Below are 27,816 nucleotides of genomic sequence, written 5' to 3' on the forward strand. Positions count from 1 at the left end.
GAAATCTTACAACATTTGCTTGTGATTGTGCAATGTATGTATGTAATGCAAAATTCCTGAGGAATACGTATGTACTATGCACAAGGTAATGTGTATTGCGTTTTCTTCAAATTCAGGATAACATGATAAACACACACTGCTGAGGAACTCTTTATGGTTTTAGCTCCTGTAGTGCCTGAAGCCATCACATTTCTACTAGTAGATTTCTAGGTAAAGGTAAAGGGACCCCTGACCATTAGGACGACTCTGGGGTTGCGGCGCTCGTCTTGCTTTATTGGCCAAGGGAGCCGGCGTACAGCTTCCAGGTCATGTGGCCAGCATGACTAAGCCACTTCTGGCAAACCAGAGCAACGCACGGAAATGCCGTTTACCTTCCCGCTGGAGTGGTACTTATTTATCTACTTGCACTTTGACGTGCTTTCGAACTGCTAGGTTGGCAGGAGCAGGGACCGAGCAATGGGATCTCACCCCGTTGCGGGGATTCGAACTGCCGACCTTCTGATCGGCAAGCCCTAGGCTCTGTGGTTTAACCCACAGCGCCACCCACATCCCTAGTATATTTCTACAGTTCACCTAATTCAGTCTTGACAATTGCTGATATAGGCAGTTGGAGGAGCTGTCCGAGGTAGGAGTGGGCAACACCACTTTGTGGTGGTTCCGGTCTTACTTGGATGAATATTTCCACAGGGTAATGCTTGGGAAGGGCTCTTTGGGCCTTCAACATCGGGTTCCTCAGGTCTGGATTTTATAATGTATTTTGTGTTCTCATTTTGTATTTATATGTTGTGAACCGCCCTGGATCTTTGGATGAAGGGTGGTAGACAAATATAATAAATAACAGCAGCAGCAGCAGCAACAACAACAGCAACAACAACAACAGCAACAATTAATAAGGGGTCCTGTCACCTCTGCTTCTTCACTGGAGACGGGATTAGCAAGGTATCTGAGTGCATGAGGGAGAACAGTAGCAAATCAGTCCTGAGACTGCAGATGGAATGACACAGAGGTTTTTTTGGCCCACTAGAAAACTAATGGGGGAACAGGATTTGTTGGACTGTTAATGCTGTGAACCCTCCATCTTCTGCTTAGCCTTGTTAATATCAGCAGAGATACCACACCTAACTCCCCCCCCCCAGTTGCTCCTTATATTATGATGAGTATGATGGGAGCATTTTAACTACCTGCAAAAACAAAGGGGGGGGGCAAAGCTACAAAGAGGAAGCCAAATACCTGTAAAATTCAAGGAGAATGCAGGAGAGCACTGAACATATTAGGATACAAGGAGATAAAACAAATATTTGGATGGAGCTTCTGCAGCTTTTGTATTATTAAACACATCTACCGTTTAGAAAGGCTTCTCTTTCACATGCTTGAGGTTTCTGAAATTCCCAAGGAATCCCGCTGAGTCTACTTCAATGCCTTTCCTGAAGGCAGACTGTCAAATTGCTATTCTTCTTATAGAACAGGTGGTGTTAAAGTGTGGCTGAGGGAGGCAAATGTACACCTTGAAGAGTTTTATTTTGTTTCTTGCTCGAGGGACCATTTCAAGGTCGGTATCAAATCTGTGAATATTTTTGTTTTCTAAGCTGCATTGCCAATATGACTATTTTTCTCTATGCATAATGGCACAACCCTGACTCAGTACAAATGATGATAAAAATATGACATTTTAAAGGATCTATGCCAGCAACAAAAGCACTTGGAGTTCAGTTCCTTGAGTTCACTTGAGTTGTTAAAAGTCAAGGTATCCGAGCTTTCTTTTACCTGAAACATAGAAGTCTCTAGATAGCATTGTTTAATTTAAGGCATTTCTATTCTGCCCTTCAATTCAAGGTTGGGAAGAAAAAGCTTTAAAAAACTTATGAGTTTCTCCTCAAGGTTCCAAAAAAAGAGAGAAAGTTTTCATAGCTTTCCTTTTGTTGCTTTCAGATCTCGTGGTTCTAAGCCTGTTTCATATTTTAACTGCTAGACTGGGATCCAAGTGAGAATAACTGCAATAAGGGACTGAACTGTACGCCTCTCCCACCCCCTAAATTTCAGAAGGATGCAGAAAGATCTACACTCAACTGCTCAAATATTTCCTGTGATGTTTTCTGTCCTTTCCGAAATAATAGATGGCCATGAGATGGACAATTCTCTACCCCATCACACTTCTTCTTACACAGAAGCATAGCTGCCTCATACCAAGCCAGACTATTGCTCCATCCAGCTCAACATTGACTACATTCACTGGCAGTGGCTCTCCAGAGTTTCAGGAAGGAGTTGCTCTCAGCACTACCTAAAGATGTTTGGGAACTTCTGCATGTAAAGCAGATGCTCCACATACAGAAGGTCAGCCAAAGTGACTTTAAAAGATTTCAATTTTGAACCATACTTTATTATTCTTTTTATTGAAACCAGTGGGATCTGAAACTAATTAAACTGGATTGCATTACGCCCCAATATTTTAAGTCATTATTAAGTCATCACTGTGTGGCCACATTTAGAAGACTGCATGCTTTTGCTCAAGATTGTGTGATATGGAGTAGTAACTACTCTTGTTCGGTAGTCACAATCACTCATGTAGTTTAAAGTGCCCACCCTTTATCCATAAGAACACGGGGGGGGGGGGAAGAGGATTTATTTTTATTACTCCTTGCCCATGGTGGATGTGAGCAAAGCAGAAATGAAAATTGTTTAGATGGAGGTCACTGATGTTTGCTAAGTAACCATGAATACGATTCGTTAAGGTTTGGATCATAAATCCTCTGGGCAAGAGACATGGGATGTTTGCATTCTGTATGAGATCAAATATGTTGAGGGCACTCAATAATAGTGCCCACAAATACAGTTTTGCAGATGAAACACAGCTCTCTTTGATTTCCTAACAGGCAGGCAGAAAATTAAAAAGGAATTGTATTGACATTTCCAATTATTATTTTAAACATTCCAACAGCTGGTGCATCCTAGAGGAGCAAGCTGATTTGGTACACAAGAAGCAAATGGAATCAGCATGTACTACAAACAATTGCATGTATTACAAACAATTGCTTAGTGCTGTCCCTAGTTATCAAATGTGTTGAAAGATGGATCAGGTGCTTCTTGGCCTCCTACTGTTTTGCCTAGGGGAAATGTATTGTTCTGTCCCCATAAGAGTGAGGCCATGAACAATTGCCTGGGGCAACCCGCATTCGTTGCAGCTAACCATTAAAGAAATATTAGGAGCCGGAGTGCACCATATACATTGTCAGAGATTTTCTGCAGCATTCCCCTCTGCTTGAGTGACAAGCTATTATTTAAAGTTGTGCATCTAGAAGGTGAACAGTGACTTATATCCCTGCCAGTGCCAGGCCTAGGGGTCTCAAATTTCAGCAGCGTCCTGTGTTACGCCAAAATTTGGTGCTCCCCCGCTTCTTGTCTTCCATTCTATGTTGCAACTGAAGCCCTTGAGTCCCTGTGGCCAGTGCATCCGAACCAGTCACGCTCCCCCAAATCTTCCTCTGATACTGCATCAAAAGCATCAAACACACACCTGGCTGTGCAGGTGGTTTGCCCCTGTCCACACACCTGAAATGCATGTGCCAAATATATCACATATATCAAATAAGGTTCCAAACCCACAGAAGAACAAATAAGAAACTCACAGAAAAACACTCAGGAGCCATGAATCTAATTTTTCAAGTGAAACTGTTTTGCTGTGGAACTGACGGGTGCTTCAAAAAGTGTCTGTGATATGGCATGATAGAAGAAGAGCTGTTGAAAGCAGAATGAATCTCTAGATTTCTACTGGGCTAATTCATGTTCCTTTGTCTAAGCTTAAGCAGCTCTTTTGATCCTGGCTGCGCTGCATTGGTGGCAGGCGCCATGGCAAACTGCCTGTTAGGCCAAGCCAAATGAAAATGTGTGCTAGCTTGTGTTTCTTATGGAGTCTCTTCTATTAATCAGTCCTGCAATTTAAAAGCCAGCCTTTCCCCTGCATATCCCCCCCCTTATACCCCGGGGATAGATCGATGCTGGATGTTGACTAGGTATCATCTTTGGGACCCAACACTAGCATTTTTGGGGTGATGCTGCTGGTGGCTTTTCAATGGGAAAATAATACAAGGAAATAATGGGTTAAAGATTCTTCTTAGGCCATAGCACTATTTCTGATCTAAACCAGCAACGCCCACCAGTTGATTTTTGTGAAAGGAAAATGGTATGAAAGAAAAAGCATGTGCTTTTTAAACTATAAGTGCTTAAAATAACATGCGGTTTGGCCCTCAATTTCATGACCCACGAGGAAATATATAGAGGACCAAACAGCACAATTGAAAAACCAGTCTTAACATTGTATTCACACAGCCTATGCATTTTACATCTCAACTTGGATCATGCACCTATTGAATCCCTGATTTATTTCTAGGAGTTTTGTGTATGTAGTACACATTTTCAGATCCTCAGAAAACAAATGGTTAGCTTGTCTCAACACAGAGCATTTCTTCAGTTTAACCTTGATCTGCAGGGGTGGGGTGGGGGAGGCAGTATATTAGCAACGGCATTTTTATGACACAGAGGCAGAGATGCCCAATAAAAGTGTTAACAGCTTTAATTTCCCCAAGGAGACATAACAACCCCAACCCTTTCCTCTAATATGTTAAAATGACAATATTATTGGTGACGTGAGCCAATATTTGTAGCTGAGGTACAGCAGATCCTGTGGTCAAAGCAGTTTTCTTGTTTAGACCAATGTGCTTTTCAGATATATTAAAACAACAGCGACAATGCAGGGTGGCGGCTAGAGATTGAGCCACATATTTCAATTTTTTTAAAAAAAAAATACAAAAAAACCCCCAGCCTGTACATTTAAAACCAAATGTACAAACAAAAACACGGGAGATTAGTAAATCCAAAGGCAGAAGCATTCTGCACTCACATTACTTCTGGGGAGGGAGGTACAACAGCTCTGTGTTGGTGGAACGGCCACTGTATCCAATGGGTGCATTGCCTGGGAGGGGAAAGACACACAACCAGAAATTACAAAATAAAATAAAAATAAAAACCAGAAGAATAATGGGCATCTTCCCAGAGTCCTTGGAAACTATACCAGTGTCCACCAATCAGGAACTATGCTAGCAATTATACCCACATCACCCATAACAACCTACATGATGCTACAGCTCCCCCCCAACTCCCACCAGCCCCAGTGGCACAACCAGCAATAACCCTGTTGCTACTAGTCTCCAGGTATCCTTCCAGGAAATGTTCAAATCCCATTATGTTCCCCACAACCACTGTTTTGGAGCACAACCCTCCAGAAGGGGAGTATCATATAGTACAGCATTCACATTGAGTAGAGTGTTTGCACAGAGCGTATACACTATACAGCGCGCGCGCGCACACACACACACACACACACGCCAGACATAGTAATGTAGGAAGTTGCCTTATACTGAATCAGGCCATTGGTCCATCAAGTGCAGTATTGTTTACACTGGCAACAGCTTTCCAGGAGTTCAGACAGGAATCTCTCCTGTGGGATGGGTTTTAATAGCTAGGAGAGGCATATATGAATTGCAATCTATCCCTCCAGGTGCCCACATGTGTGGGTTGAATGGAGTTTATAGACCCATCCTTGGCAGCAAAATTAAAATATAGGAATTAGGATGTAAAGCCTTCTTCCTCCCCTCCTGCTCAGTAGTGAAAATATCAGATTTTCAAAAAGGTCTACTAGCCCTATCAGGGCAATGATTTCAGTGATTGATAGGAAGTTTTGGAGGAAAAACAAGGGTGCCAGTTTGGAGAAAAGATTAGAACTCACCTCTCCATTCTTCTTCTCACCTATTGAACTTGATAGACTGGTATAATGCAATACAATATGAATCTTAAAGGTCTGCCTCTTACATGTCCCTCTATACTGGTGTTGTACCTCAAGCAATGGACCGGGAGCCACCTGTAGACCTTGGGCTACTTTCAGGCTGACTTTGTTGCCAGGTGCCTCTCACTTAGAATCACAGAACTGTTGAGTCGGAAGGGACCATAAGGGTCATCTAGTCCAACCCCCTTCAATGCAGGAATCTTTTGCCCAATGTGGGGCTCAAACCCACAACCCTGGGATTTAGAGTTTGTCTGCCCTGCCCCTCTGGCCTTTTGTTTGGGTCAGTGCCAGTACCAGCCACTCCTTGCATGCTGAATAAAGTTAGCCAGGAGACAGAGAAAAGGTCAAAGGTCTCCCTCCATTATTTCATCCTAAAATTGTAAGTGCCAACAGTTTGTTGTAGCATATGTGTATATGCAATACATATACGTAACAGAAAGTTGTTGGAAAATGGGAACTGTACCATATTGTTAAACCATTTCTACGGTTGTTTTTATAGACTGAATTTGTACCTAGTTACCAATTTACAAGTCAGCTATTGGGCTGGCACAATAATACGTGCCTCAGCTGGGACCTGGTTCGTCCGTAAGTGTACTGAATTTTGATAATCTCAGAACATTAAGGGAGAGCTGTTTTGCCTTACAATAAACATTTATTGTTCAACAAATTTGTTGACAATGCTGGCTGGATTGATGGGAGGTGCGGATATTTAAGACCCCACGGAAATGGCATTTGCTGCTCATGTGCCTTGTTTACCAAGCATCAGCTAGAGAGAGCCAAGCGCACTGGCCTGAACCCAAAAACCCAGGTGTGCAATAATCACAGGTGACATGTCACACTTTCCTATCTATATATGTATGTATTATAGGAGTGACACTAAAAGGAAAGGGTGAGCGGCACATTCTGGATTCCATTAGTAAAACTTGCTCATTATTATGTTTTAATGGAAATAATCCAGCAAAGTGAACATTGTTTTTATTTATTTCAGAACACACTTCAGGTAAAGGTAAAGGGACCCCTGACCGTCAAGTCCAGTCGCAGATGACTCTGGGGTTGCGGCGCTCATCTCGCTTTATTGGCCAAGGAAGCCGGCATACTGCTTCTGGGTCATGTGGCCAGCATAACTAAGCCGCTTCTGGCGAACCAGAGCAGCGCACGGAAACACTGTTTACCTTCCCACCAGAGCGGTACCTATTTATCTACTTGCACTTTGACGTGCTTTCGAACTGTTAGGTTGGCAGGAGCAGGGACCAAGCAACGGGAGCTCACTCCGTGGGGGGGATTTAAACCGCTGACCTTCTGATTGGCAAGCCCTAGGCTGTGTGGTTTAGACCACAGTGCCACCCTGGTCCCCACACTTCAGGTAAGACACGTAATTTAAGGTCTCCTGTGTGATTTCCTTAGCTTTTGTGAGGGAAGCGAAAAGGGGGTAGGTTAGTGGAAGGAAGGAAGGAAGGAAGGAAGGAAGGAAGGAAGGAAGGAAGGAAGGAAGGAAGGAAGGGAGGGAGGGAGGGAGGGAAGCAGTGGCCCCTAAGGTGCCTGAAGGAGCGTTTGGGCAGGAATGGAAAAAGAGGGAGAGGTTTCAGACAACGAGGTAAAATAGCACGTCCAGACTATTGTGTCCGCCCCTTTTCAGGTTACCTGGACTTTTGTTTGTCCCCGTCATAGGCAGGCGGCGAGAGGAACGAGAAAGAAGGGGAGGGAGGCAAAAGTGGCGGGGTAAAGCGCGCCAGGCTCCTGCCGCATTTCCCTGCACCTGTGCGACCAAGACTTCCCGCCCGGGCCTACCTCGGCCGGGGGGGAGCGCAATTTGAGGAGCAGGCAGGCGTGTTTCCTCCCTGCCCCCTTCCCAAGCCGAAAAGGGAGGCGGGGGGGGGGGACGCTGCTACCGCTCTGACAGCTGCGAACGCCTTCGCCTGCAAGGCGCGCTTTGCATAACAAGCGAAAGGTGTGTGTGTGCGCGCGCGCCAACGGGCGTGAGTGAGGCTGCTGAGAGGCAGGAAGAGGGACGCGGCCGGAGCGAGCAAGCGAGGGAGGGAAGGAAGGAGAGAGGAGGGGGGTGTCTCCTCGGGAATGTAGCATGCATGGCTGGGGGCTCCGTCAAGATGCAGCCCCTGTGTGACAGAGCCGACTCTCTGCTCATCGGCAAGAGCTCCGCCGGCGCCAGAGACCAGGAGCAGCAAGTGCAGCTGCGGCAAAAGCTGAGGGAACTGCCGGCGCTGCTCCGGAGCGGACTCACGCTGCGGAGGAAGAGCTCAGCCGCCGGGGGCCGGGTAAGAGTGTGTGCCCGCGTGGGTGTGTATGTGACCGGCTGTATGCCTCCCAAGGTAGGGGATGTGCCCTGCATTTGGTAGTTAAGCCCCCCCCCCCCCGGCCTCCACAGGGCAAAGCCTTGGGGAGTTGCGATTCTGGATTCTGGGGCCTTCAATTCCCAAACATGCTGAAGTTAAAGAGAGTTAACGTCCTGTAGTTGTGGTCGCGGGTTAGAAGGAGGCCTTGCTCTATATGGTACTCTGGCTGTGGACAGAAAAGGAAGAGTAGAGGAAGCCACACTGGCTTATCTGAGGAATGATTTACTCGAGAGAAATTAGGCTTGCAGACCCTTCTTTGACATGCTTACTCAAAAGTAAGCCCTGCTGCATTCATTGGGGTTGTCTCCCAGGTAATCATTGGCATGACTGGTTTTTGTTGTTAGAAATCATCGTGGCACCTTGGAGACCATTTGGTTTATTGAGTTTATGCCCTACACTCATGCCACAATAAACCAGTTAAGCAGTAAAATGTGCCATTTCTGAATGTATCTCAACTCCTTTTGCTGGTTAGCAGCTTAATGTGTGGTGGTGCTCAGTAGAAGTTATTCCACGGCAAGGATAATTGGTTCTTCTGGTCATCATCCCCTGGGACAAGGTAGCATGTGAATTGGTTGGTCATAGATACAATCAGCAGCAATTCTCCTGGTTCTTGGCCAAGGAAATTTCTACTGGCAGTTTATAAGGGTTGTCCCTGTCAGAGCGGATAGTTATGTTGCCTTGTGTCTACTGGCCCTACTTGTTTGCTCCATCCATCTTTGATATATGCACATTATAGATTCTGTATTCCATTAATGAATCATCAGTTAATGGTTAGGGCTGCAATCTGATCAAATAATTTTTAGCCATATCTACTGTTTACATTTGCATACAGTAATTTTGCATATACAATTCTGAAGCAAGAAGCATACGTTGTTTTTGGATGGTGTATACATGTGCTGTAGCAGGCATCATCTTAAAAGAGGCAGTCTTTCTGTGAGTTTGTGAGAATGTGTAATCCCTCTTAAGATGGTGTTTGCTATTTGCAGTTCTTAGAAGTACTTGTATTAAAAATGTACTTGCTGGGGGGGCATGCCTATTGCAATTATGCATCTCTGTAAAGGAGTCCTAGGTTGTCTTTATGATCTCATTCAATTTGTAGACACAGAATAATGGAATTGTAGAGTTGGAAGGGACCATGAGGGTCATCTATCCCATCCCCCTGCAATGCATGAGTATTTTGCCCAAAGTGGGGCTTAAACCCATAACGTGCGGCTCAAACCCTGATAGTCTAATGCTCTACTGACTGACCTATCAAGGCTCATAAAACAAAGCTTTTTTCACATGTAACTTTAATACTAGAGGTAAAGGTAAAGGGACCCCTGACCATTAGGTCCAGTCGTGACCGACTCTGGGGTTACGGTGCTCATCTCGCATTATTGGCCGAGGGAGCCGGCGTACAGCTTCCAGGTCATGTGGCCAGCATGACTAAGCCGCTTCTGGCAAACCAGAGCAGCACACTGAAACGCCATTTACCTTCCCACTTGGAGTGGTCCCTATTTATCTACTTGCACTTTGACGTGCTTTCGAACTGCTAGGTTGGCAGGAGCTGGGACCGAGCAATGGGAGCGTCACAGGGATTCGAACCGCCGACCTTCTGACCGGCAAGCCCTAGGCTCTGTGGTTTAACCCACAGCGCCACCTGCATCCCTAATACTAGAGGTAGTTATGATTAATTATAGCTGAATTATGTGATTATATCACCCATATGTTACATTTGATGCCATGTTCATTGCTCTGAAAGTCTTTTTGGGGAATGTTCATAGCTATAACTGTTCACTTGGATCTGACATTTGGGAACATGTGAATAGTGCAGGTTGGAGGCAAGATTCCTCATGGGGATTATCCATGGCATTTAAATGCTGTTGTATGTAAGTTGTTCATATGTCAAAATAATTATCTTTAATATTATATGCGTGCCCAAAGCTCTGTTCAAACAGTAATTACATATGAAGATTATACTTGTATGGCATCTAGAAGCTTTGAAACGAGGTTGCTCAGAAATAGCATCCTACCGGTAGTTAAGGCAGACCTTCATTAGTGTATGAGTTATTGAAGCTTAATTGTTGTTGCCATCTCCCATTTTGCAAATAAGGGCATCCGGATTTAGTACAGATATATGACAATTGCAAGGCATCTGAGTGCCAGAACCGGAAACGTAGCAAAAACTCCTTGCCTTCCAGTCATACATTTCAGAAACTAGCTATTAGTCATAAGTTATGTGTACACAAACAAGAACAGATGAAAAATAAATTGTAAAGTCGGCAGCCTGATCTATGTGGATGGTGTGGCTTATTTTGTGTCTACAACATCAGGCAGACGTTGTTTACTCATTAGGCAATTAAAACATTCTGAAAACTTGATCAGATATAGGTAAGAACATAAGAAATGCCTGCTGGATCAGGCCAATGGCCCATCTAGTCCAGCATCCTGTTCTCACAGTGGCCAACCAGATCCCTATGGGAAACTCTGAAAAAAGGACCTGAGCACAAGAGTACTCTCTCTACTTGTGGTTTCCAGCAACTGGTATTCAGAAGCTGTACCCATTATGACCAGTAGCCATTGATGACCTCATCAGTATGTATGCATGTGCTCTGATCACAGTGGGAATGGAAATAGGATATACTGTAGAACTTTACAATGGGAACATGTGACACTTTGACTTGAAAAAAGCATAAAGACTGCATAGCTCCCTGACTTCCAGATTGTTGCCTCTGGCTGCCTATCCTTAATGATGGCAGCACAGCAGCAGAGGAAAGTTTCAGGCTTGACTAACAAGTTGGGAGACCAAACAGTGTATGCTAGTTTTATTGAACTGGGTAATTTTTGAAAAAAGACAGGAAGATTCTACATGGTAGTAGTTTTGATTGTGAAACTTTTTGCAATGGAAATGCTAGGAAGGAAGGTTATCTGCAATTTCTCAAGGCCACTGGTTTGACAATGACACGAACAGGCAAAATCAAAGGACTGTACTCAGTGGAAATTATTGTGCTGCAATTGGATATAATGCCCTCTATTAGCTGCTAGTTGTGGGGGAAGCTGTACACAGGTGGCAAAGCATTTAGAAAGTACTGTTGGTGTGAAAGGTATGATGGATCAGATGTTGAGAGACTCTGGCCCTCAGCCAGCCTGGCATGTTGTGACATGACTGTGGACCCGCCCACATGTGAGCTTGACCATATAATGCAATTGATTTATGTGGGAGTGTAATAAGGTGAGGCTTAATGGGCACCAAGGGCTCATCCATCCATCCATGCATGCAATCCTGCTGCTGTAATTGGATGCTGCTAGCACTTTGTGCATGCTTCTGTGTGGTTATTGTTATTGCTGTACCCACAGTATTAATTGTGAAGCCACATGATAGCAAATATGTGTTGAATACCAAGAGAACCAGGGAGTCAATGTGGCGCAGTGGTTAGAGAGCTGGACTAGGGCCTGGGAGACTGGGGTTCTAGTCCCTCCTCAGCCATGAAGCTAACTTGGTGACCTTGGGCTAGTATCTTTCAGCTGACCTACCTCACAGGGGTGTTGAGAGGATAAAATGGGAGTGGGAGGAAGAGCGATGAGCTCCTTAGAGGAAATGTAAGATAGAAATGCAATAAACCAACCAGCAAACTAACCAACCACTTCCTATATTGCTATGTTGTAGGCAAGGGACCACAATCTGTGCTGTGGATAGTGCAGAAAAAACTCATGTGTCGATCAAGTGTTGTAATGCTGGTATTTTCTGTTGAAGCTTATTTTGTATATGTGAGGCCTATATCTATTGCTACACCTGTATGCCATACAGTATTTTGAATAGAAGTATTAAATAAAGGGGATAAATGCAGCCCGTTGCTTGGTCTTGTGAGAGGCATTTTGCTTTGTTTTCATTATATAGTCGAATAATGGGTTTTATATCTAAGATATTCATTGTATGGTTTGCATTAGTGTATGGAAAACCTAAGGTCAGTAGATTAAGCCATTCCCAATGATTCCATGAATATTTGAAATGGGTGACTTAGTTTGTACAGAAGTAGCATTTACTTTGAAGCTGTAATTTATATTGGTGGCCTTTATTTTTTTATTTTTGTACAGCCTGAGCGTTTATTGCCATGGAGATTCCATTTGGATAATTTGTAGCAGGTGTCATTATGCGACTAAAAATAGACCCCTTATGTATAATACTGAGCTTTTCTTATTGTAATCCTCTGTTTATGTATTCCCTAAGTGAAATAAAGCAAGATTAGAATCTCTTGGCTTTTTCTTTACCCTTTTAACTGGTCCTTGCAGGAACTGTTGAAGTATGTGAACAAAGGATAAAATACTTCTATTTCATTTCAGATATAATCAGCAGCTAAGGTTCTTTCAGTTGTTAAATGTTGCTAATATTTTTTTCCTTTTATGTTGATCTAAAATAGAACCAACACTCCCTACACTTTTAGTTAATTATCTCTCTTTTGCATTGTTTGGATTAATGTAAATTTCAGGGGTGGGGAACCTTTTCAGCATTCTGGACCAGATCCATGGCTCCCTCGCTCCTTGTGGGTCACTTTGACATGTGGCATGGCTGCCTACCTGTCAATCAACCAACTGGAATCACCATGGTGTCAGTTGAAACATTTTTCCTTTGCTGTGTAGCTTGAGATCAAGTTTTCCTGCAAAAGAATATTCTGGCTAATCCCATCTGAGCTTGATGTCACCAACGATCAGCTGATCTGCACTGTCTTCTAGGTGGGCATTGACTACATTCCAGAGTTCCCTTTCATCAGTTTAGTCAATTCCAGTAGGGCTTGAAGATAGACAGCACTGATCAATTTGGGCAGGGATTGTTGGCTAGCCTCCTACATGTGCGGTCTCGAGGGTGGCAACATGAGAACGGGCCTTTTCTGTAGTGGCTCCCTGTTTGTTGAATGCTCTCCCCAGGGAAATATTATATATTTTTAGGCACCAGGCAAAAACATACCCCTTCAACCAGGTCTTTGGCTGATCAATATTCTACAGCCTTTTAATTGTGTCTGTGGGAAGGGGGATTATTGTTTTGCTGTTTCGTTTTACTTATTTTCATGTTTTTAATCCTGTATTTTATTCCGTGGACCACCCTGGGATCTTACAATGAAGAGTGGTATCTAAATCTAATAATTGAATAACATAAAATACCCTTACTTCCAGGTTAAGACTGCAGTCCTATAAGTATACACAATGACCGCTTCCCCAACATAAAGGGGAGGCGCATTTTGCGCAGTCGCGCGCAGCCCCCCTTGGGAACCCTAGGGCAGACCTGGAAGTTTGGAGGCTGGCACTGCCTACCTGAGGCTGGAGGCTGGAGTCACCGCCCACTCCATCAGCCGACCAATCCGGCCGAAGGGGGCGTGCCAGGGGGATTGGCCAGGTAGGATCAGGTAGGCTTACCTGCACACAAAGAAGAGGGGCCATTCTTGGGAAGCAGCTGACGGATTCAGAGCCCAACCCCCACTCATGCTGGACAACCCTGAAGATCACCCCACCCCCTGCGGGGGGCTGGGAGGGATATACGCCCAATGCCTGCGCCAAGGTCTTCCTACATCTGAATTTTAATAAAGTTGTGGCCAATTTTTAATCCCATAAATACGTAGTCCTGTGTCATTATTCCACTCGGGGCTGCCCTGGGGGGCTGGGGGGACTCCGCCTGACTGCGCAATTAACATGTATGTAAGTCCCATCAAGGGCAGTTGGACTTACTTTTGAGTAGACATGGATAGGATTCTCACATTCAGCCTCTATTTCTGTCTTGCATTCTACTACAGTATTACCTGTCATCCACCCCCATCTGAAATTTTATTTTGAAAGGTTCTAAGATGGGTTACAAAATGATAATATAATACACGGCTAGGCAAACTAATGCCCGGGGGGGGGGGTGGATCCGGCTCAATCACCTTCTAAATCCGGCCCGCCGATGGTCCGGGAATCAGCGTGTTTTTATTTAAAATGCATCTCTGGGTTATTTGTGGGGCATAGGAATTCGTTCATCCCCCCCCCCCAAATATAGTCTGACCACCACAAGGTCTGAGGGACAGTGGACCGCCCCCCTGCTGAAAAGGTTTGCTGACCCCTGATAATATGATAATGTATTTCCATTTTTTAACTACTACTGTTGGAGTACCACTGTTGAAGGAAGTAAACTTATGAATAGTATTTGGGGGAAGTGTTCTTGTGCCCAGGACCTGCTTGTGGGGTTCCTATAGGCATCTTGTTAGCCACTTTGAGAACAGGATGCTGGTCTTGATAGCTTATTGGCCAGATCCAGAAGGCTTTTCTTGTGGTCTTATTAGTCACATTTCCCATTAAATTTAAATTATTTATGTATTGATTTTTTTAAAAGTTCCTGCTGTTCCTTCACGTTTTGATTTTTGTATATTCATTTTTCACCTTTGCATTCTGCTGATTCTTTTCTCATTAAGTCTCATATTTTTATTTTTTATTTTGTTACTATGCTTTAATAATATTTTATTTCTCATTATAGAATTTAGTGTATCTTTAGCAAACAAAAAAAGAAAGAAAAATGACTGCCTACTGGGGTTACTCCTTAGTAACTCTTTAAGGAATTGCAGCCTTAGAACAAATTCTCTACAGCCTTCCTAAATCTAAAAATACTACTTTAGTAGTATTTAATTTTGTGAGGGAAGAGATGCTTGGACCGAAGTTTATTAACACCCTAATCCCTGGTGTATTACTTTCCCTCTTATTTACTCAGAAGTAAAGAAAATGCAGTCTGAACATGTTCTGAGTAGATAATTTAATCTGTTTATATACCAAATTTAAACCTTTACATTGGAAACAGGCACCAGACTGGGCTCCAGTGATCCCATTTAAGTCCAGCAACAAGCCCATAAAATAAGTTTCAGTGAATGTAGATCAATGTTCCTCTTTAAAAAAAAGAGCAGGGGGAGCAGGATAGGACATGATTTTCTCTCTCTTTTAGCCTGGATGCCAAGTTTAGTGTCTCCACATGCAGTGCCTAGCTTCAACTTGTTCTGTGTTCACCCCTCAGTAGCTTCAAGCAAATTTCTACCTATCTTTAGTGCTGAGAGTGCTTTCAGTTTGGACTGACATGGACTAAAGTTGAAGCATAACCTTACTGTAATTCATGGGTTTTGAAATATTTTCCTCTTAGTTTTTAATTCTGAGGAGCAGTGGATGGATAAAGTTTGGGAGAGCATGATTATATGTAGAAACCTATTCAACAGCCCCAGTTGTTGGTTTGTGTTAGCATCTGAAAGCCCTTGACTACCCTAAATAGTAATTGTCCAAACAGTAGCGAAATAGTGAAGCCACTATAAGTCTTGAATACCACTTACTCTCTTTAATCAAGGAAAGAGAGGAAGATGTACAATTTATTCCAGGCTGTGCATCTTGACATTTGAAGATGAGAAGCAGAGCTCAAATCCTTTTTAAGTTGAAGAACAAGATATTGATCAAATGCTGAGTTTGGTGCATATTTACAGAAAAATTAACTTTGTAATTTTGAGTCAGCTGCTACAAAATACCCTGAGCTTCTTGAAATCTAAACAGGTGTTCTTGCTGAGCCAGTTTTTTGTTGACTTCTCCCATGATACCAAAGCTAACTTATCGTATTAGGTAAACTTCCCAAAATAGCCAAGGTGTTTAATGTGTGTGTTTTTTGAAGAACAGCTGACATAGCTGCTGTTTGTTTTTCATTAATGCTGAAACAAGACAAGCCATACTAAAAGTGAAATAGTTGAATCGGCCCAGTTTTTTAAAAATAAAACCCAAGCCTGTTGGTGTGCTTGGGTACTTCAGGTGCATCAACCAGGGAATAACCTTACTGGTTCTGTGTCTGGTTTCTTCTGTGTGGTCCTCTTCCTCTTGTCTGTATCACTTGGATCTATTGTGGAATGTCTCTGCCTCTGTATATAGTTAGGTCTGGTTAACATGTGTTGCAACGTTTTCTCTTGCAGTGGGTGGATGCTGGAGCTGATGGCCTCTTTCAGCCTTTGAACTCTTCAGCTAAGTGTGATATGAATCCCCCACCTCCCAACACATGCGCACACAGCAGAGTCTCTGAAATTGCTTATGAGCCGAGATCTAGATAAGGGGTAAGGCAAGGTTTATCTTGCCTGGTCTGGATCAGTCCCACGGAGATCCCTCCATGGGTTGGATTGCGCGTGTGCATGCACACCTCGTTTTTCAGCATCTGTGCATGTGCGCGGCGCCTGCGATTTCCGGCGTCTGCACTGACAGCATCTGTCTGCGGTGTAGACAGCCAGTGTGGTGTAATGGTTAGAGTGTTGGACTAGGACCTGGGAGGTAAAGGTAAAGGGACCCCTGACCCTTAGGCCCAGTCGTGACCGACTCTGGGGTTGCGCGCTCATCTCGCATTATTGGCTGAGGGAGCCGGCGTATAGCTTCCAGGTCATGTGGCCAGCATGACAAAGCCGCTTCTGGCAAACCAGAACAGCACATGGAAACACCATTTACCTTCCCGCTGTAGTGGTTCCCATTTATCTACTTGCATTTTGACAAGGGATCATGTGCTTGATGATAGCTGAAATTCAGAAGGGGCATGCATGTGGGGATATAGTGCACTACCCTGAGACACATTATGAGTTGCTTAAAGATAAATACAGTGTTTTAACTACTAAAGACTGCACAATCCTATGCACCCAGTGAATACCGGTAGTAAATATGCTTAAGGTAGTGCATTTTCCTTTACAGTCCAGAGTATGATCACTCTCCGCTTTTAGGCTTCAGTGTTAATTCATTGGAAGACAAATTTTAGTCTGCCATCTGAAAACCAGAGCAGCTGTCTGAAACACAGTTTAGGAAACACAACATACACGTTGTTTTGTCAAGTTTTTTTTAAAGAAACCTGTTTACTGAATGTTTTCTATTATACTGCCAAAACTTATTCTTTGATCTGTTCTTCTCCCTTCTAAAGTACAAAAGCTACAGAATAGTGTATTATTCAGGCACTTCTAAGGTGTACCTGACATGGGAATAAAAGTAGCGAATATTTTAGTTGGCTGCCTCATTATTCCTTTTTTGCCGTCTAAAATGGATGGTACTGAATGGAATTGCCCATTCACGACCAGATCAAATCTTTATGGTGAGCTGTACCATATGGCGTCCACCGCGCTGCCTGGTTCATCTACCCTTGCCTTCCACTGGGACTCTTTGGTCTTCCAGTCTATCTGGCTTCATCCTCTGCCCTAAGTGTTTTAGTGCTTGTTTCCATCATTGTGGCATCTATTCACTATACCTCTCTTTCAATTCTATCTCCATTTGCTCCTTCCTTTCTCCTGCTCCTTTTGGAACTACGTACCTGTCTGGACCAGGCCTACCTGCATGCTGCATTAATTGTGTGGATTTTTAAAAACCCTTTAATCCTAGTTAGAGGTATGTGACCTGACTTTCATAGGCACTACAGTGTGTAGGGATTGGAAACAGCTGATAGAGTCACGCTGCCACTTTTATATCCCCCCACGATCACCCAACACAAAAGTGATTGGCCAAGAATCTGGGTGATCGTGGTGCCACCCTGGCATCTCCGCCCACGCCAGGGGGGGAGGAACTGGTCTAGGGGCCTGCCTGCAACCAGGACCATCCTTCAAGATGATCCCACATAGTATCACAATAAAGCAGAAAAATCTTCATTCTGAGCAATATGAAGCTAATAGATCCAGTGTTGACACTGAATTTTGATAGCATCTGTTCAAGGAGACTTTGTGTTGGTTTTGAGAGATGTAAGTGGCCTTTGTAACTTTTTAATTAAGGTTTTACTATTCTTCGATATGTATTCAGATTCCTTATTCAGGGTCTCTGATGCATATTCTTGTTGTTGTCCAGTCGTGTCTGACTCTTCGTGACCCCATGGACCAGAGCACGCCAGGCACTCCTGTCTTGCACTGCCTCCCGCAGTTTGGTCAGACTCATGTTGGTAGCTTCAAGAAAACACTGTCCAACCATCTCGTCCTCTGTCGTCCCCGCCTCCTTGTGCCCTCCATCTTTCCCAGTATCAGGGTCTTTTCCAGAGAGTCTTCTCTTCTCATGAGGTAGCCAAAGTATTGGAGCCTCAGCTTTAGGATCTGTCCTTCCAGGGAGCACTCAGGGCTGATTTCCTTCAGAATGGATAGGTTTGATCTTCTTGCAGTCCATGGGACTCTCAAGAGTCTCCTCCAGCACCATAATTCAAAAGCATCAATTCTTGTACATTTACATATATAAGTGACACTGGCTGCCAATTAGCTACCATGCTAAGTTCCGGAAGCTGGTTTTGGTGTATAAAGCCCCATTCACTTTGGACCAAGATACCTGAAAAATAGTCTCACCTTTTGCGTATATTAACCTGATCACTATGTTCTGCAGGTGAGGGGCTTCCATCTCATCAGCAGGTCTATGCCTCACAATTCAGATTACAGTGGTACCTCGGTTTATGAACACAATTGGTTCCGGAAGTCTGTTCATAAACTGAAGCGTTCATAAACTGAAGCGAACTTTCCCATTGAAAGTAATGGAAAGTGGATTAATCTGTTCCAGACGGGTCCGCGGAGTACTTAAACTGAAGCGTTCATAAACTGAAGTGAACTTTCCCATTGAAAGTAATGGAAAGTGGATTAATCCGTTCCAGATGGGTCCGCGGAGTACTCAATGTGAAGCGTACTTAACCCGAAGCAAGGGTGTAATTGGTTCCGGAAGTCTGTTCATAAACTGAAGCGTTCATAAACTGAAGTGAACTTTCCCATTGAAAGTAATGGAAAGTGAATTAATCCGTTCCAGATGGGTCCGCGGCGTTCATAAACCGAAAATTCGTAAACTGAGGTGTTCATAAACCGAGGTTCCACTGTATTGGGACTCAGGAGACAAATGAGGGCTGAAGTCCTCAGATGCATGTTGGAGTTACAGTACATTTTATAAATTTCCTTACTTTACACAAGGTTGCAGTATGGAAGGAATCTAATAGTGATTTCAGAGCATATTTTGTTTCAGAGAGGTTTCTTTTTTTTAAATTATGGAACCAAAATAAATTTCTCCTTTTATGCTACTCTCAAACTTTCCCTCTCTCTATTGTATAGGTAGAATTGCTGCAACCCCCTCTGTATCTGGTCAGAACTGAATTCCATTGACCTCAGTGGGGCTTACCTCCAGTTAAGTGGGCATTGGATTACAGCCTAAATTGGTTAATGCTGGCATTTAAAATTTAATTTAAACTCAGAGTATTTTTTGCAGAATTTCAGAAGCATTTACTGGCATAGCTTTAACATTGTAAATTGAAAAAAAAAACCAAGAAAATATTGCTGGACCTTTTATCTCCATTTTGATTCTTCCTATGAAACGCTTGGGTGTAATTTATGGGGTATGTTGCAATGGATCTCTTTCTCTCTCGCATTGCATCTTACAATGGGTTTATGAACACAATTCCCTGGGCATTTTGCTGCTACTAATTTCCCTTTCTGTCAAAAGAATTGGATGACCTCACCCATGGCAGGATGTTGGAAATATGATGTTAAAAGTAGAGGTATTTCTGTCTGAATGTTTGGAGGTTTATTATTGCAAAAATGACGTTGGAAATTCCTCTTGGTCTTTCTGATGCAGGCATTTCCTTCCAGAGTTTTCCTCTCTTCGAGGAAACCACTTCACTGTAATCTTAGAGGAAGTAAGAAAATGTAAACTACTGATTTCCATTTTTGGTGAGACTTTGCAGTTAATTTAAACAAAACCCCCAAGGAACTCGCTATTAGCTTTTGTAATAGCAATGATGTCTGCCTAGTTTTGCATGAATGGCATTTCATCATTATGTCACCATTATGAGGTTAACAAGAGCCATATAGCTTCTGAGTAGAAGTGGCTTAAAAGCAATGCAAATTTTTTGGCTTGGAGTTGACCAACGGAGGACCTTGGGCCTTCTGTAACATATCACATGGAGCACCATAAACATAAAGGAGAAAAGGGGATATGTTCTACTATGAAGCTCCTGCTCTAGCTTCAGAGTTGAAAATACATGAGACACCTCAAGACCACTTGCCGTTGACCATAATCACAATGATGTGTAGCTCTTTTTAGGTGGCTTAATTACTCTGGCAACATAAAAAGTTTACAAAATCTGTATTTCCCCAACATGGATGTGTATGTATATCCATGTCTTTATTTTTACCTTTATAATTAGATGTATGTGTTTTTTAGTGCTCTCTTGATTTGTTTCCCCCCCCTTAGTGTTTTAAAAAGCATGTATGTTTTGAAAACTGATGTTGATTTTTAGGTTTGGAGCATCTTGATTTTAACAGAGTAGGAAGCCAGTAACACCAACTGCTTTAAAGTGGGCTAGGTGGAGAGCAGTAGGCAATGAGGCTCTCAAATCAGATGTGTTTCTCATGCATGGAGTACTCGAAAGGTATGTTCCATGGCATGTTGGGACTTGGGTATTGATTTGGTTTTCTTTGTTTTGTTTTTTCTTCTGCCGTTCTGGCAGAGCTGAAAATACTTTTACCCGCAGGGAATATAAAGAATGATATACTGTAATCCAAGAAAGTGGATCAAAGTGCAAATGCTTGCCTGTTGGATTTATAAATCCAATATCTTGCACAAGTGCTTTCGCTCAGTTTCAATTTGCTCAATTTATGTGGGCTGCTGCTGGATGAGATAACACAATGCTGAGGAAGAAGAAACAAAAGGGACGGGAAGTTCTTGTATGGAACTCCATGACTCTACTCGAAGTGCAACCCTTTCTAAGGATGTTCAGCAGTTTGGCTGGCAGAAATAGGGAGTTAAGGCTGTAAAAACAAGGTAGGGTAAAATGCAACAAAAAGAAAGAAATACAGCCTTGCTTCACACATTGATACAGTGGGATAGCTTCCACTTGAAAATTTGTATGCCGTTCCACATGGGAAACTTCGTGAAATGGCTCTGTGTGTGATTTTGATAATTTAAGCCAGTGGTTTTCAACCAGTGCGCTGTGGCATTCTGGGGTGCCTTGAATGATAGTCAGGGATGCTGTGGGCAACACTGGCCTCTGTTCACCTTTCTTTTTCTCCCTCTGATGCCCTTTGCGTCTCTGCCTCCCAAAGGCTTGTGTGTCTATTGGTTGCAGCAGCTCTGGCTACAAGCTCCCCAGGCAAATGGTTCCTCTGGGGCTGGCCAGAGGGTGCTGGTTACCAGGAGCTGAGGTGGCTTTGAAGTAAGCAATTGGGTGAGGGAGCCCAGCCACCCAGTCCACTAGCCCCAGCTGTTGGTAATGGACAGACAAGTGGGAGGCTGGGCAGGCAGGCAGGGTGTTCTGGCCTTTCTTGTGCTTGCTGTGTGCAGTGCCTGCCTGGGAGCTGAGTGCCTAGCACTGAAGGGGAGCCTCTCCGCCATGCTGTGCTGGCAGCGCCGGGAGTAAGACGGTGGCATCGCATTCACCTTCAACCAGTCCCCGTTGGGCCTCTAAGGCTGGGGGCATCTTCTTCTGAGGCCCCTGTGGGGCGGTGTGAGGAGGTGCCCTGGATACCCGAGCTATGCCACTGCTGCCTGGATACACCAGTGATTCAATCTGCATGCAAGGCAGATGTTCTATTATCCTTCCATGCGGGAGCTGCAGCTATACTTCTCTCCTCTGGCCTAATGGGTCCAAACAAGTCCAGTATTTAGGGGCAGTGGGGTGTGTATTGTTTAGGTTTAACTCTTCTCTCTGTTTATCAGCCGGGGTGTGCTGAAACAAGGAAATTTGTGCCTCTTCTGTTGATCAAATACATTTGTGCCTCTTCTGTTGATCAAATACACAGTAAAGTTTGGAAACAAACAAACAGAGACATTAGCACGTAGACTGATAGAGGAATGGGGTGCTGAAGATATGCATGCTAGCAAGTGTAAATGGGCTGTAAAGCATTCTGGCACTTTTTATTATATGCATATTTAATCACAGGGAGAGCGAAGGAGGTCTAGCCATGTTCTGTGCTGTTCTTTTTTGTTGTAGTGCTGTTTGAATTTCATAGAAGGCAGAGTCCTGAGACTTTGGTAGCAACCTTAATTGAAACAATAATACAGTATATTGTTTTACTTTGCATACGTATAGGCAGAGGGAGTTGTAATATTTCACAAATATGGGACCCAGCCAGTCAATTATTTCAATATGCAGCTCACACACTTACCATTACCTGAAAGTGTTCCCCTGTAGAGAGAGAGGTACAAATTTAATTATAATTATAGCTTATGCTGTATGACCCACTTTCTCTTATACCCATGCACAATAAGACTGATCTGAACAATGTATCTGCTGTTCTAGATCTGGCCCTTTTTTATTAATATAGTTATATTAAAATGTACCGGTAATATTGCAGAGGCTTGGATCTCTTGCTTTCTTCCAACTATACAGTTCTATGATTCTGTATAATAATGTGTATTCCAAAATAGTTGGTCCATTAAATGAATTTAAGCCTTCCCCACTGAACCCCAATACTGCAACCCAAGGATGGGGAACCTGTGGCCCCCAGATGTTGTTGGGCACCTGCTCCTACCAGCCACAGCCATCATGGCCAGTGGTCAGACGTAATGGGATCTGTAGTCCAGCCATACCTCCTCTATCCTTTCCCTAGCCCCAGGATGTTCAAATGGTGTAATACAGGGGTTCCCAACAAAATTTTCTTGAGGACCCCTCATCGAGCCACTATTGTGACAAGGACCCCCATTAATTCCTAATCCTAAATCTAATTCCTAATTCCTAATCTAATTTTTCCAGTAAGCTTAACACTGATCTTGGAAGGGTTAGGTTCAAGGGACGCCGACGATTTAGGTTCAATGGACACTGACAAGATCGGTTCGAGAGTCACTGACTTACTTGCTTGAACATCAAATGCATTATCTTCCTCTTCATCTGTAGGTGTTTGTCGTTTTAACGAACCACTTTTTAACCAACGGTCCATTTTTAACTACGCGAACTGTAGCTTCCGTGAAAAACAACACTTTGTTTACAAACACTACTGTTTTGCAAAGAGGCAGCGCGCGCCAGGGAGGAGGGAGGGGAATGGAAAAGACAGGGTACCTGCGCAGTAGCGCACAAATGAAGCCAACGCGCGCAAAGCATCTTGGGGAGGTGAGTGTTAGTAGAATGCGTGCGCTGCCTCTTTGCAAAACAGTAGTGTTTGTAAAGCGCCACCTAATGGCATACAGCAGAACTACTGCCTCTATCTAATTCTAGTTTTGCGCTAGACTCTGCTCATGCAGGAAGCGGCCAAAACAAAAAATCTGTTATCATACAAAATATATTTAATATATTTTTTATTCTAATAGCATCTTGCGGACCCCTCTGGCATAGCTCGCGGACCCCTGGGGGTCCCCGGACCACCTGTTGGGAACCACTGGTGTAATACATAGTTAACAGTTTAAGAAACAAATAGAAAGTGTGGAATTTAAAAGGGAAGGCTAGGAATATATAGAGAATCAATTTCCTGAGCCAACTGATGTGTTGGTATGTTCTAATGCGAATAGGATAATGCCAATATTGTATGTGTATGTTTTAAAGTATTTTATTGTTATGTATAGTTTGCGACGTGGGTGGTGCTGTGGTCTAAACCATAGAGCCTAGGGCTTGCCAATCAGAAGGTCCGCGGTTCGCATCCCCGTGACGGGGTGAGCTCCCGTTGCTCAGTCCCTGCTTCTGCCAACCTAGCAGTATGAAAGCACGTCAAAGTGCAAGTACAGTGGTACCTCGCTAGACGAATTTAATTCGTTCCGAGGGTCAATTCATCCTACAAAAAATTCATCTAGTGAGGCACCGTTTCCCATAGGAATGCATTAAAAGTTAATTAATGCGTTCCTATGGGCTCTGGGGGACTGGTGGCGGCGCTTGCTCCCTTGGCTCGGGGAAGGCAGGCAGACAGGCAGCAACAGCCCCGGAGCCTTGCCGGGCTGTTGCCGCCTGCCTGCCTTCCCCGAGCCAGGCGACCAAGCGCCACGGCTGCCGCCAGTCCCCCGACCCAAGCGCTGCGCCCGCTGTGTGCAAGGCGGCGAGGGGGAGAAGCACTTCTCCCCCCCGCCACCTCGCACACAGCCAGCATGGGGCGGGGCTTCGGAGACCTTCTCCAAAGCTCCGTCCCATGCCGGGGAAGACAGGCGGGGGTAGCGAGGCGGCAGGAGGGGGCAGAAGCGGATGAACGGATCCGTTCCTCCGCTTCTCCCCCCTTCTTCCCCTGCTAGTTCCCCTTTGTGTTCTGCTGGTCTCTGCCGGTTGCCCCTCACTGCTCGCTGACAGCTGATCTTCCTTTGCCTTCTTTCCCCGCTACAGCTGGTTCCCCTTTCGCTAGAGGAATAGGTTTTGTGATTGGAGGTTGACTCGCCGCCGCGTTGTCATTTTATGGCCACGCTTCGCAAGATGAAGCGGCGGCCATAGAAAACCTCGTCGTCTTGTGAGGCAACCTCCGATCGCAAAACCCATTCGTCTAGTGAAAAATTCGTCTAGCAGGGCATTCTTATAGCGAGGCATCACTGTAGATAAATAGGTACCGCTCCAGCGGGAAGGTAAACAGCATTTCCGTGCGCTTCGCTGGTTCTCCACATGACCTGGAAGCTGTCTGCGGATAAAACGCCAGCTCCCTCAGCCAGTAAAGTGAGATGAGTGCTGGAACCCCAGAGTCGTCCGCGACTGGACTTAACGATCAGGGGTCCCTTTACCTTTATAGTTTAAATATTTGTATTCTTTGGAGAGCTTTCAGTCTGAAATTTGTGTATTATTAAATGTTGTAATAAAGAAGTAGATTATGTTCTGTGAGCTAAGCTGAGGGCTGACAGGAGAGCTATCTGGGGGAAGGGAACAGGATAGGTTGTTGTGTTAAAAACAGCAAAAGAAATTAAGTACTTCATAGACAAAGTACCAGCACCAATATTTTGAACGTTCCTATAAATTTTCTGCCCTAATGCTTTCAAAATGTACAGCCTAATACACCAGCAGCCTAACAGATTCTTTGTCATGCTTTGAATGTTTGTTAGATAGTGATGGTGAGTGTAATACATTTTTTTTTCTTGCAGATTATAACCAGGAGAATTTCAAATCCCTATCTGGAAAATCCTCCAGGCAAGGTAATTTTTTAAAAACCTCATTTAACAACTCTAACTCCTCTTTCATGCCTTCATTTTTTTGAGATATTTCATTAATGCTGCCTTGAAGCTAGGTACATTTGTTCATCTTTGAGTTTGTAACAGCTAATGTGGGCTACCGCTTTCTAATGTAAATAGATTTTAATATCGCTGATAAGGAATCCCTTACCCAGATACGAAAAGCTTGGTGAAATCATGCTCGTACTTGTCAGATGCGTTCTGTAACTTTTATGTAGCGCTAATGCTATAACCTTGTATGCTTGCATAATTTATTGTTTGTCCAATTTGTCTTTTCTTTTAGATTTATGGAGAGGGTGCCTCATGCGCTGGGAGAGCTCTCAGAAATGTCTTCATTCTACAAGCTTCTGATCTGATGAAAGACAGAATGTCTCTGATGGGACTTTGCAGGTAGCCATGTTTGCCTTATTTTAACAAAACAGTATTCTCCTTACTATTTCTCACCTCCTTGCATTTGCAGCACTGGACTGGCTACCATATGTTGCCTGCAGTGGCAGATATCTTCCTGGGGCAAGAAGAAGCAAACTGTCCCTCCTTATCCTAGAATGTTCTTTGTATGCCAGGAGCCTATTACCATGACAATGAACTTGGATGTGATCAAAGCTACACAGCGGACGGTTTTGATTATTAATTTTATTCGCATTTTGTGTTGTGTTGCTTTTGTGTGCTGTGCTATTCCTGAAAATATTTTGTTAGTAACCAGAGCTTTGGTTTAACAAACTTTGTTTGCTCTAATATAATGTATGCATGTGTTGCCAAATAATAAGTGCATCATGTTTGAGTTTTCTTCTCTGGTAAGGCAGGGGGGGGGGATCTACAAAGGATGGAGATTGTTTTCATGACTCTGTCATAAGAATCTGCCCTCAGGGAGGCAGTGTAGCAGTGCTTCTGACTTGAGCAATGTTTCTTACCTTTTGATAGAAATGCAATCAATTAAAAAAAATCTTTTATTTATAGCATTTGGTGTGGTGTACAGTATGTTTTTTGTAGAGTAGCTTCCAGACTATTTGAGAACAAATTTATTAGCTAACCAAACATATACAAAAACTGGTTTTCTTGTTTTTATAACAAATAATTGAAAGGATCTTTAAAAAATTCTATTCTTTTTCTAAATTGCTGCCTTTAAAAAATGCATGCAGATTTATTATTCTGCCAAACTGAAAAATGGTGACGCTGTCTGCCAATTCTTTCCTGAAAGAATGAAGTTTGCTCACATTTTAAATGTAGGAGTTGGGTTTATTGACTGTGGAAAGATCTCATACATGTGCCTGATGTCAAAATGTGTTGCCCCTCTGTTGCCCATGTAATATCCCACGTTAATGGTACAGCCAGACTTCAAGGTTGGGAGAAGATGAAATAATTCTCAAGTGACTTCTAGGGAAGTTAGATTATCTGTGTAGATTAGCCTGTAGGGAAGCTAGTAGAAGTTTAGCCTGAGGGTAATGACTACTTGCATCTTGAGATAATAAGGAAGAATCTTCTGGAGGAGGAGAAATTGTTTGCAGGATGAAATGCAAGTTGTTGAACGATGGATTGGGGAACTTGTAGCCCTCCAGATGCTGTTGGGCTCCAATTCCCATCAGCCCCGAACATGATGGTCAGTTGCCAGGAATGATGGAAGTTGTAGTCTAAAATTATCTAGAAGGCATGAGGTCCCCCATTCTTATGGTACTTGGAACACCAGCATCAGATTTAATGGGATGTGCTGGAAAAGTTGCCCCTTCCTTCATAAATGGCCTGTGCAGCACAGAGTGCCATTTCATCAGCTGTGGATGGCAACTAAGGTATGACCCATCCTGGACAGATTGGGCACTTCCAGACAGTTGCTGCTTTCTGGTGAGAGTCAATCACATACAGTCGAACCTTGGATCCCGAATGCCTTGCAAGTTGAACGTTTTGGCTCCTGAATGCCACAAACCCGGAAGTGAGTGTGCTGGTTTGTGAGTGTTCTTTGGAACCCGAAAGTCCACAGCTTCTGTGACTTCCAGGAAGTTCCTGCAGTTCCTGCAGCCAATCAGAAGCCACACCTTGGTTTCCAAATGTTTTGGAAGTCGAATGGACTTCCAGAACAGATTCCGTTTGACTTTTGAGGTACCACTGTACTGACAAATTCCAGTTCCACAATTATACTTGATTGTGAGGTCTTCCCCGCAAAAGTGAACTTTTTGTATGAAGGAAAATGATGGGACAATCCACAGGAAAGTGTGGGATAACACTTGCTTTGACACTCTGTCTTTTAACCTCCCCACAAACATATCAGAACAAATGCTCATTAAATAGCCAACATTGTCTAACCTCTTTGCAAACAAATCAGGATTAATGTTCAATAAACAGGTCGTCTGAAAGTGCCCAGGGAGCATGACCATTGTTATCTATGCTTTATGATAACCTCTTTTAACTACTTCAGATTATTATATACGAGGCTGCCTTTTGAAGACCATCTGGAAGCTTTAATTAAGGCTAAGTGCAGCTACGAGTTTGTTCGGACCATATTTTGTCAGTCGTTAAGAATCTCACTGGCTGCCTATTCACTTTTGAGGAGCAAATGCTGGCACTTGTCTTTTTAAGTCT

The 27,816-nt window shown here is 43.6% G+C and overlaps 1 protein-coding gene across 4 annotated transcripts in view; it reads left to right on the forward strand.

The window, feature by feature from the left end:
• Positions 1-7,516: 7,516 nt before the first annotated feature.
• RAPGEF5 (Rap guanine nucleotide exchange factor 5) overlaps positions 7,517-27,816 on the forward strand; it is a 126,915-nt gene continuing 106,615 nt past the window's right edge. For 3 of the 4 annotated variants that reach the window (XM_035128733.2, XM_035128734.2, XM_060280726.1), the window contains exons 1-3: positions 7,517-8,109; positions 25,159-25,209; positions 25,529-25,635. In XM_035128733.2, the coding sequence (XP_034984624.1) occupies positions 7,921-8,109; positions 25,159-25,209; positions 25,529-25,635 (347 nt within the window). In that variant the 5' untranslated portion in view covers positions 7,517-7,920. The remainder of the gene's footprint in view (positions 8,110-25,158; positions 25,210-25,528; positions 25,636-27,816) is intronic. The other variant, XM_060280727.1, reaches the window with a different exon arrangement.

The sequence above is a fragment of the Zootoca vivipara genome, chromosome 12 (genome assembly GCF_963506605.1).
Source record: "Zootoca vivipara chromosome 12, rZooViv1.1, whole genome shotgun sequence".
Taxonomy (NCBI): Eukaryota; Metazoa; Chordata; class Lepidosauria; order Squamata; family Lacertidae; genus Zootoca; species Zootoca vivipara.